The 11,852-nt window shown below is 37.6% G+C and overlaps 1 protein-coding gene across 1 annotated transcript in view; it reads right to left on the bottom strand.

Moving 5' to 3' along the window:
* LOC115217376 (purine nucleoside phosphorylase) overlaps positions 1-11,607 on the bottom strand; it is a 32,563-nt gene extending 20,956 nt beyond the window's left edge. Inside the window, exon 1 of the mRNA XM_036509334.1 lies at positions 11,470-11,607. Within this exon, the coding sequence (XP_036365227.1) occupies positions 11,470-11,486 (17 nt within the window). The 5' untranslated portion in view covers positions 11,487-11,607. The remainder of the gene's footprint in view (positions 1-11,469) is intronic.
* Between the last annotated feature and the right edge of the window lie 245 nt (positions 11,608-11,852).

The raw sequence follows: 11,852 nt of genomic DNA, 5'->3' as shown, positions 1-11,852 counted from the left end.
TTTCCTTCAACCAATTAATATCAAATAAAATATTTTGAAAATTAAAGGTGTCTGTTTACTTCCTGCATGTCTGAGTATATATATATCTTTATATATAAAAGTCAAATTGTGTGTCTGTCTCCTACAATTTAGATTCCTAACTACTCCCACATTTTGCGGTGCAGTTTAACCAAAACCGGGTATCTTATAGTTGTGATTCATATCGAGCCCTTCTGGGTATTAGCGCGCGTCTACGATGAGTCTGCAATTTAAAAAAAAAATTTACCATCATTTTTTTCCATTTTAATGCATTTTTTCGCTATTATAAAAAGGGAAGTAACTCTCTAAAAATGTCTACGATGAGTCAACGACTTTTAAAAAAATTTACCATCATTTTTTTTCCATTTTTAATGCATTTTTTTTTGCTATTTTTTGGCTATAACTCTCTAAAAATGCTTATATAGTTATTTCCCTTACAAACCCGAGCAATGCCGGGCGATACTGCTAGTATATATATATATATATTTCGTTTTGGGATTTGGTTTACAAGATTCTTTATATGAGTTCATGTGTTGAAACATATTCTGTTGTGTCTGGGGTGAGTCATTTTCTTTTTGTGCCTTATAATTTAACACATTCACTGGTAAAATTTCCACTTATTTCTTATTATTTTTTATTATTTCTTATTATATTTTTATTATTTATTATGTTATATTTTTATTTTTTCGGTGAGTGTGTTAAATTATAAGACACAAAAAGAAAATGACTCTCCTCAGACATAACAGTACATATATATATATATATATAAGGGCTGATCTCTAATTGTGGAAGGAACCTGTGGAAGAAATAATCCTGGGAAGACATGGGATGAGATGGTAAAGCATGATCTTCAAATATTGGGTATCATGGAGGCAATGACAAGTAATCAAGACCTTTGGCAATTTGAGAAGATTTGTCAAGTGAAATCATAGTTGTGACTGGTGTTGGTGGCACCCAAAAGCACCTGTGCCAATGACACATAAAAGTACCCATGATGGTGACATGTAAAAGACCACTATACTCTAGGAGTGACTGGCATTAGGAAGGGCATCCAGTCATAGAAACCAAGCCAAAATCAGACTGGAACCTGGTACAGCTCTTCGGCTTACCAGGTTCTTAGAGTGCTCACAACGGTGTTAAAACAGCAACCTTTGAGCTGCATTTTCTTTTTGGGGAAGAGATGGAGGTCCTATGTTATTTATTCCAGTTACGCTTTATCATTCCCATCTTCTAGACTACATTTATGGGAAGGTTTTGCCTGAGTAAACAAACACCTGTATCAATATTTCCCCTAAAGTCCATGGATTTTGCAAATCATATTTGTAATATCCTATGGATGGAAGATACAACAACTAAAGCATGTGGCTTGTAGAAACATACATAGCAATGCATTAAAAGATTTATAAATTTCCATCCAAAAGTTCTTGTTTATACATACAACACACATACCTGTAATTATTGGGGCACTGGGATATGTAACACACTCTCTAAGTACCAGTCCTGAGAAATTGGGCTTCTCAAAACCAGTAAGGAGACAGCTGATTTGAAGACTACAGATCCAGGCTATCATTGGAACTGTATAAATCTGTAAAACTTTCCAGAAGTTTATCCTTTAAGTATATATGAGCATGTCTAAATATGCAAGTATATGCATGAGAAGACATACATAAAACAAAACATACAAATCTGCATGCATGCATACATACATACATAGGCGCAGGAGTGGCTGTGTGGTAAGTAGCTTGCTAACCAACCACATGGTTGCGGGTTCAGTCCCACTGCGTGGCATCTTGGGCAAGTGTCTTCTGCTATAGCCCCGGGCCGACCAATGCCTTGTGAGTAGATTTGGTAGACGGAAACTGAAAGAAGCCTGTCGTATATATGTATATATATATATATATATATATATATGTGTGTGTGTGTGTGTGTGTTGTGTGTGTGTGTGTTTGTGTGTCTGTGTTTGTCCCCCTAGCATTGCTTGACAACCGATGCTGGTGTGTTTACGTCCCCGTCACTTAGCGGTTCGGCAAAAGAGACTGATAGAATAAGTACTGGGCTTACAAAGAATAAGTCCCGGGGTCGATTTGATCGACTAAAGGCGGTGCTCCAACATGGCCACAGTCAAATGACTGAAACAAGTAAAAGAGTAAAAGAGTATAACCACCCTGTTGATATTGTTGAAATTCCAGTGAAGGAGTCTTGAATCTAGGTTAGAAACTGGCTCTTTCTCTATTGGCTAGAAACCTTGAAATAAAACTGAATAGTGACAAGCAGACATAACCTTAGTGAGCAGTTAGATGTACAACTGCTACTGCCAAGTTAAGAGCTCCATCGTCTACCAGCTCCCAGTATATGCTTAGATTACTAAAGTATTTACCTGATGATGTGTGGTGGTCAAGCATCCACAACAGTGAAATATATGTAAGGGAATAATAATATAAACTGGTGTATAAAGACCAACACACACACAGAGGCATGGCTATGTGGTCGAGAAGCTTGCCTTCCAATCATGTGGGTCTTCAGTTCAGTCCTACTGCATACCACCTTGGGCAAATGTCTTCTACCCTACCCTCAGGCCAACCAAAGCCTTGGTAGATGGAACCTGAATGAAACCCATCATATATACTATTTATACATATATGTTTGTATTTGTGTGTACATGTGAGGATTGCAAATGAGCATCACCCTCATACAAGGGATGCCGTATACTTCCTGTTTTCTGTGAGTAAATTTTACTCACTTGTTTAAGAAGGTGAGGAATGGTATCTAGCCAGAAAAAAAATCTACCTTGACAAATTCTGCCTGACCCATACAAGCATGCAAAAGTGACTATTAGAAACAGAGGTGATACATACACACCCACAAGAATGTGGATCTATTGAAAGAGAACTTGACTTATTCAAATGCAGCATATTACAATAAATACACTCTCAGAGTGGTTGGCGTTAGGAAGGGCATCAAGCTGTAGAAACTCTGCCAGATCAGATTGGAGCCTAGTGCAGCCATCTGGTTCGCCAGTCCTCAGTCAAATTGTCCAACCCATACTAGCATGGAAAGTGGTTGTTAAACGATGATGATGATACAAACTAATGACCTTTGACATCTATTTTGATTCCATAAAACACCTGAACTTTAAAATCATCCAAGGCTATCCGTGACTGGCATTACTACAAGTCAATATGATTAGCTGCTCCTTCAGTTTATCAACAAATCTGGTTTGGGTTACATACACACTTGATTACAAATGATCTTAAAGAAAAAAGTAAGTGTTATCTGGTTTAGGAACAAAGGTCACCATTTAACTAGACCTTATCTCCTATCACCTTTCTAGAAGGGCTTCGGCAATATAATTCCTACACCTTGTTTGAAACCACATTTGAAGTTGATCTGATGAGAGAAAGTCAATCTAATTTGGGAATGAGAAATCATTTTAACACAGAATTATGTTCCTTTGGTTATGTTGTGAAAAGAATTAACCTATTAATCTTTCACCAGAAAAACCTATTCCAACCATAATTCTTGAATCAAAACTACACACATATATATTTCTTTATTACCCACAAGGAGCTAAACATAGAGGGGACAAACAAGGACAGACAAAGGGATCAAGTCGATTACATTGACCCCAGTGCGTAACTGGTACTTAATTTATCGACCCCGAAAGGATGAAAGGCAAAGTCGACCTCGGTGGAATCTGAACTCACAACGTAATGGCAGACGAAATACTGCTAAGCATTTCGCCCGACATGCTAACATTTCTGCCAGCTTGCCGCCTTATACTACACACATATATATGAGGGTACTACAATAGATTCTTGTAGAAGCCTCCATCTTTGTAACACCTTTCACCTGCTTCCCCCTTTACACACACACATACACACACACACACACATGCACACCAGCATCGTTTTCATTTAAATGTAGGCTAATTGCTTCTCTGGCAACTCATTATGCACTCTAATTGTCTGGTGTGTATAAGAATATGATATTTTGGTAACTTTCTCCTTGCTACCAATATACTTGTATGCATGCATCTGCAGGAGAGCTATATACACTTAAGATTATGCCAGTGTATATACATGTGTGGGATGTGATATAGGTGGGCTATGTAAGTAAATATTTAAACCTTGCAATGTAGCCATCATAGTCTCTCTTCTGGTCGACCTGAAACCCTAACCGCTTACTTTCTTCCTATCTCTCCTTTTTGGCGTTTCCTCTAGATCAGGGGTCGGAAACTATTTTAACCAATCACCCCAAAATATGGTAGGAAAAATGGTAGAAGGTGGCGAGCTGGCAGAAACGTTAGCACACCGGGCAAAATGCTTAGCAGCATTTCGTCTGTCGTTACGTTCTGAGTTCAAATTTCGCCAAGGTCGACTTTGCCTTTCATCCTTTTGGGCTTGATAAATTAAGTACCAGTTATGCACTGGGGTCGATGTAATCGACTTAATCCTTTTGTCTGTCCTTGTTTGTCCCCTTTATGTTTAGCCCCTTGCGGGCAATAAAGAAATAAGAAAAAATGGTAGAAGCAGAGAATTGTATCAGGTAGCCAGAAGGGAATCTAGGTGACAAGTTTACATAGTGAAAGAAAAAGCAGAATGTATGAGACATGCCAATGTTTCACAGCATGAGGATCAGAAGCATGAGGAAATGACTAGAGACCGAGACCTTTGGAAGTGTGCTGTGCGTGAGAAGACCCGGCAGGACAAGTGAGACCATAACCCATGGCCTCTACTTGGGATGTAGCCAGTCCACTTATGCATACCTTTCCTTCTTGGAACACAAAACTCTACTTGTGAAGACCTGTTGAGGCAAGTGAAAATCAAAATCAAAATCAAAATCGATCAACATCAATGGAAATTGTAGCTGTGATACCAGTGCCGGTGGCACATAAGAGTACCATCCGAACGTGGCCGTTGCCATCGCCGCCCCGACTGGCCTCCGTGCCGGTGGCATTTAAAAGCACCCACTACACTCACAGAGTGTTTGGCATTAGGAAGGGCATCCGGCCGTAGAAACATTGCCAGATCAGACTGGGCCTGGTGCAGCCTTCTGGCTTCCCAGACCTCAGTTGAACCGTCCAACCCATGCTAGCATGGAAAGCGGACGCTAAACGATGATGATGATGATATATGTGTGTGTGTGTGTATACGTCTGTATGTCTGTGTTTGTCCCCCCAACATCGTTTGACAACCGATGCTGGTGTGTTTAGGCACCCTGTAACTTAGCGGTTCGGCAAAAGTGACCGATAGAATAAGTACTAGGCTTACAAAGAATAAGTCTTGGGGTCGATTTGCTCGACAAAAGGCAGTACTCTAGCATGGCCACAGTCAAATGACTGAAACAAGTAAAAGAGTAAGTAAGTAAAGAGTAAAGTGGTTAGCATTAGGAAGGTAGAAAACATGCCAAAGACACTGGAGCATGAACAGTTTTCAGACCCATCAGATGCTCTGAAACTGTCCAATTCATGCCAGGAGATGGACATTGAAAGACAATGATGATTATATATGTCTGTTGGTTAGAAGGTTCACAAGACATTTGCCAACTGGCTTGTAACCAGATTACAAACAAAAATCTCTGAGTAGTGACAGGTTGAACCATCAAACTTAAGAGAGAGAAAGAGAGAAGGGGATGATACGAGGACAAACAAAACAAACATTGGGGTCAGGGTATCGAATGAGACGAAACGTATGAATAAAACAAACAATTAAAATATATATAATTAAATGAGAATGAGTGATTTACAAAAAATGAAGTGGAGGACGCGGTCGACCCCACATACTCACACTGAGGACTTTGCTTTCTCGATTTTTATATTTTCGTTTAAACAGGTTCTTTCACTCGCAACATACTTAATATATACTTCCATCTTTTACAAAACACACTTTGCAACAGGCATTTCTTCTCCAGCCTTATTTTCCGTTTCATGTGGAAAACGAAAAAGTCGATTAGCTCGAGACTGGAGACGAACATGCCTGTTGCAATTCCTTTCACTCTCGTCTTCCATACTACCTCTTTTGTCACAGCAACTACAGAGAGAGAGAGTATGTGTGTATGCATTTTCATCACTGTTATAAAATGTGTACAAGATATTTTGTATGCAGATGTGTGTTGCTGCGTAAATGTCCTCATTCGAGAACATTGAGCTTTATAAACAATGTAACTAATTACACAGCTGAAGAAATAAGGGGATGCACTGAGAGCTATTAAAGTTCACAGTAAGTTCACAAAGTACAGGGTGTGGTTACAATTAAACAGTGAACGTATATTTTGAAATTCTATATCTTTCACCAGGTTATAATCACTTCACTGTCGAATATTACACAACTAATATTTCTATTGTTATTCTCTTTCAATCAATACTCTTTTAGCTTGTTTTAGTCATTTGACTGTGGCCATGCTGGAGCACCGCCTTTAGTCGAGCAAATCGACCCCAGGACTTATTCTTTGTAAGCCTAGTATTTATTCTATCAGTCTCTTTTGCCGAACTGCTACGTTACGGGGATGTAAACACACCAGCATCAGTTTGACCAGAGCTGGCAAGCCAGGGAGCTACACCAGATGCAAGTTTGATATGGCAGGGTTTCTATGGCTCAATGCCCTTCCTAATGCCAGCCACTTTACAGAGTGTGCTGTGTGGAACTTCACAGGCACTTTCCACTAACACTTTCATGCATACTCATATTGCCCATCAAATGGAGCATGCTTTCTGTATTTCGTTCCAATCTTCTCAAGTCCTCAGCATGCAAGGCCCCTATCTTGCAACCATGCATTTCTAACCCAAATATCATACAATCTGCCCTTCACTCTTAGGAAGAAGATCTTTGTAGTCAACAGTGGTAGTAGCTCCCTGAATTTTCTCCAATCAGTTCTTACTTCAGCAACCATATTTTCAGAGCAACCACCTCCCTTGTTAATTACATCCAATAAATAACAAAAGCTATCAGCTACTAATGAGTTATATGGGAATTTGGGTGACTCAGTTTCTCATGGATACTGCTCCAGTGCATCCATCACATATGAAGCTTACATTCTCAGATACTCCACCAGTGATTCCAGTATATCTCATGGGTCCATAGCTTACAAGTACAGCACATAAAATTTATACCTACACCTTTTCAATACATTGAGCAAGGCCTTTTCTCTGAAGGTACTAGGGTCCTGTCTTCTTTCCTACTTATTAAAACCTTTGTCTATGCCAGATTTACTAAAACCTTTACGTTTACCAGGATTACCTTAAGGTCCCTAATTCTAGGTTTAGCTTCCATACCTTGAAACAGATTAAGATACACACACATATATACATATTATATATATAAGATATTCTTGTTGCTTATTTTGATATATCTTTATATATAAAAGTAAGGTTGTGTGTCTGTCTCCTACGATTTAGATTCTTAACTACTCCCACATTTTGCGGTGCAATTTAACCAAAACCGGGTATCTTATAGTCGTGATTTATATCGAGCCCTTCTGGGTATTAGCGCGCATCTACGATGAGTCTACTCTCTAAAAATGTCTACGATGAGTCAACGATTAAAAAAAAAATTTACCATCATTTTTTTTTCCATTTTTAATGCATTTTTTTGCTATTTTTTGGCTATAACTCTCTAAAAATACTTATATAGTTATTTCCCTTACAAACCCAAGCAACGCCGGGCGATACTGCTAGTATATATATATATATATATATATATAAGCATCATCATCATCGTTTAACAACCGCTTTCCATGCTGGCATGGGTTAGACGGTTTGACTGAGGGCTGGTGAGCCAGAAGGTTGCACCAGGCTCCAATCCGATCTGGCAATGCTTCTACTGCAGGTTTTTATTTGCTGGGGTGGGGACAAAGGGAGGTCTTGCCGAGATACAAGCATGTAACCCATGCATTATCTAATATTTTTAATACAAGATGATAAGGTGTGAAATGAAGATTTGAGATTTTAAAAAATGACAAGATAGTCACATTTGGAACGCTTTTAAAAGATGGGGTGGTCACAGTCGAAACACCTTTAAAAAGCGGAATGGTCACGTTTGGAACGCTTTTAAAAGACGGGATAGTCACGTTTGGAACGCTTTTAAAAGACGGGATAGTCACGTTTGGAACGCTTTTAAAAGACGGGTTAGTCCCGTTTGGAAAGCTTTTAAAAGACGGGAAGGTCACTTTGGAGCGCTTTTAAAAGACGGGACAGTCACGTTTAAAACGTTTTTAAAAGACCGGATAGTCACATTTGGAGCGCTTTTAAAAGACGGGATAGTCACGTTTGGAGCGTTTTTAAAAGACGGGATAGTTACGTTTGAAACACTTTCAAAAGACGGGATGGTTACGGTCGGAACGCTTTTTTGACAAGTTGTGGTGCACCTGAACACTGTATACAATAATTTCATTATATTAACAGACGGAATGGTTGCGATCGAAACGCTTTTAAAATGGAATGGTCGCGGTCGGACGCTTTTAAAAGACGGAATGTTCATGTTTGAAACATCTTAAATGAAGAATATTTTGGGAGATCTTTTTATATTCCATCTAGGAGTCTAAACGAGAGGAACCACCATTTTCTGTATTTCTAATGTATCACAATTAGCCACTGTTAAGGCATTTACCGTTTAGTGTGTAATTTTAATGACTGTTATTTGTGTACATAACAAAGCCGAGCAGTCACATAATAACCCCGCCTGTTTTGGAGCAAGAAAACATGGGGGCGATTATTGGAGGATCGAGTACATAAATAAATAAATAAATAAATAAATGAACTTGGTTGCCATGTGATATACCAAATACATATTAAATCAGAAATAAAGTAAATGAGGTCACCTGCTGCTTACTTTCAATACTACAGCGAACCAAACGTCTTACTGAATGAAATGATATGTAAATATGACCAAACCATATGGTAAGATTAAGCTGAATAAAAGATATATTACATATTCTCGTTTCATGCTAACGGTAATCATTTGAGATTTTAAAAAAAATTAAATAAATACAATAAGAAAAGACAGAGTCCAGAGAAAGAACAGCGACCTGCATCGGCAAATATTACACAGACGAAGTTTCTTTTCCGGCCCAAACTGTTACTAAGCTGATACTATTTTTAAGACGGCAATGATTTTGGAGAGAATTCCCTCATTTTATCAGGCATTCCTACACAAATATAACTGTTTTAATTTCAAGAACTTTTTGCAGAATCTGAGTCTTTGATCTTCAAAAGCAAAAGTACGAAAACGGCTTTTTTTTTTTTTTTTATATATACAATAAGAATAATAAAGTTAAAAGCAGGGTTTTTATAAAAATAAATTACTGCTTAAATTAAACAAAGTGCTGCTATTTCTAGTATGCCCGACAACGAGGTTTCCCTCGAATTCGTTCGGATGTGTGTTGGATATGCGTATCCTGTGGATGAATTTTAATTTTATTTCTATTTATTGATGGGTAAACGGCAAACTTTGTTGTCTAGTCCAAAAGCAACTTAAATCTAGCAGAGATAGTATCGAAGATATTCCAAACTTGATCATTCAGGTGCGTGTGTGTGTGTAGGAGGAGGTTCATTTTCCTGTGTCCGCTTTGAAAAACAGTAGATTGTAAATTAAGGCTGTCCTAGCAAATAAACTGTCCACATAAAGGTTGTACAGTTAGCTCGTCGGATTACGTACTTAGATTTCGTAAACAATGCTTTTCATACAAAGCTATTAGTTGTTTCAAGTAATCCTATACAATAGCGTCAGAAATTGTCTACTTTTGCAAGCGAATGTAATTATTTTTGATTTGTATGTTAAAACATGGGGGGTGGGGAATCGGTATTAGTCGACATCATTCGCACGCGCGCGCTGAAATAGAAGGTGAATGACGTCGTTTCTGCATATCTGTAGACCAATACCGAAAGATCGCCCTTTTTTATGGATCGATTTCAGAGAAATTTGTTTGTTTATTTTCTATAACTCATTGATTTTTTGGCTTTTCCTAAACAGAACAGCAGGATATTGTGTAAGAACTATGTTTAAAATATTGGAAATTAAAATTATCCAAATATGTTTCAAAAGTTCTTTTTGAAAAATAATCAGCTTCTGCCAAACTTTCCCGGCTCAAATTACTTTCATTACAGAAAATGACAGAATGTCTTCAGTTATGAATATACACTGCTTTAACATCATACAACGTTTCTTTTTTAAAATGGTAGGGTGTGACATGAGGGATATTTGGGATCAAAAACAGACGAGATTGTCGAGTTTGGAAGGTAGGATGAGCACGGATGGTCACGTTTGGAACGATTTTAAAAGACGAGATGGCCACGAATGGAATGTAGGCATTCTTTCGTTAAAGAATGGTGGGATGGCATCTAATTTTTAAAAAGGAGGGTCACAGTTGGAATACTTTTAAAAAGATGGGATAGTCACAATTGGAACGCCTTTAAAGATTTGTGCGTCAACGTGCATATGTTGTGTGAAGATTAAGATTGAATCAATCTAATTACAAAGAAACTGAAAAAAAAAAAAAAGCAAAAAGGGGGCGATTAAACATCAGAAGATTGGGCGAAACCTACACCCCAGAACAAATGGCGTGTTAGCCGCGCCCCACGAATGGTGGAGCGATGATGTGGTGGAGTGACCAGTGACACTCGCGCTAGCAGTCACCCCACTTTGCGGGACTCATGGCTCGGGTATTTTGCAGGAAAATTTTAGCTGATCAAAAATAAACATTTCGAAGTGAAAAAAGTGTTTTAGTTTTTTTTTTCTTTCTTGGGTTAATATAAACATTTTTTCGGTTATCTTCTTTTTTTTTCATAGGCAAAAAGATGTTATGTAAAAGATTATAATTTCTCTGAGAGACAACTGTTTTGTGCATTCGCCCTTGTCAACATCTGATATACTTGGAAAGTCAATAACCGCTACTTCAATTTAAGCATTAAACATAACTATATTTCAATAACGACCACGTCACAAAAATAAACTAGTGCATTCGGCTGTGCGCTAGTTTACGAATGAAAACATTCACATTTTGAGCTGGAAAAATAATTTTTTGACAATACTTTCATTTTCATGTAATCTTGGAAAGCAAGAAGCTCGCAAGAAATTACGATTTTCAGTGAATGTGATAATTTACGACGCTGCTGTATAAGATTACATTACGTCTCTTAGCGTATTTAACCATCATAATGGGGCTCCTATATATAATACAAACGTTTAAGTACAAAACGTGGATCGAATTATTCTCAATGAAAAATACAATGCTTATTTACTTGATCTCCGATACGCATCTATAAATTAACTTTAATTGAAAAGCGAAACTGGAGCACAGTTTTAAATATATACACGCAAAGTAACATAGAATGAAAGCATTTGTTAAGGATATGTGTCAACGAAATCATAATTAGAACTGCAGATTTTTAACAGTCATTTAATTATGTTATAATGACAAAAAATTTCAATTAATTAATAAATAGAGAGAGAGCCAAACCTTTCACACGCTTCCATCTCGGTGAATATAAAGGGGATACAACTCTTATGCAAGCTTATGTATTTATATATATATGTATGTATGCATGTGACAGGTGTGTGTATGTGTGTATATGTGTGTGTGATTGAGTGTAGATGAGTGTATGTATTTATGTATGTATGGCTGTGTAAATGTGTGTATGTTATTGAGTGTGTGTATTTATGTATGTGTGTTTGTATTTGCGTGTGTTATAATTACATAAAATTAATGAAAACACATCTTTCATAACATTTTATATTTAAAAATTAACCGTTAACTCTACGGACAGGCTCATCTGAAAGTCTTACTAAATAATGAGCAGAGGTCATCTACAGTCACCAATAACAGAAAAAATCATCCGACAG

This window comes from Octopus sinensis, linkage group LG1 (assembly GCF_006345805.1).
Source record: "Octopus sinensis linkage group LG1, ASM634580v1, whole genome shotgun sequence".
NCBI lineage: Eukaryota > Metazoa > Mollusca > Cephalopoda > Octopoda > Octopodidae > Octopus > Octopus sinensis.
This window is presented reverse-complemented; position numbering and strand designations above follow the sequence as displayed.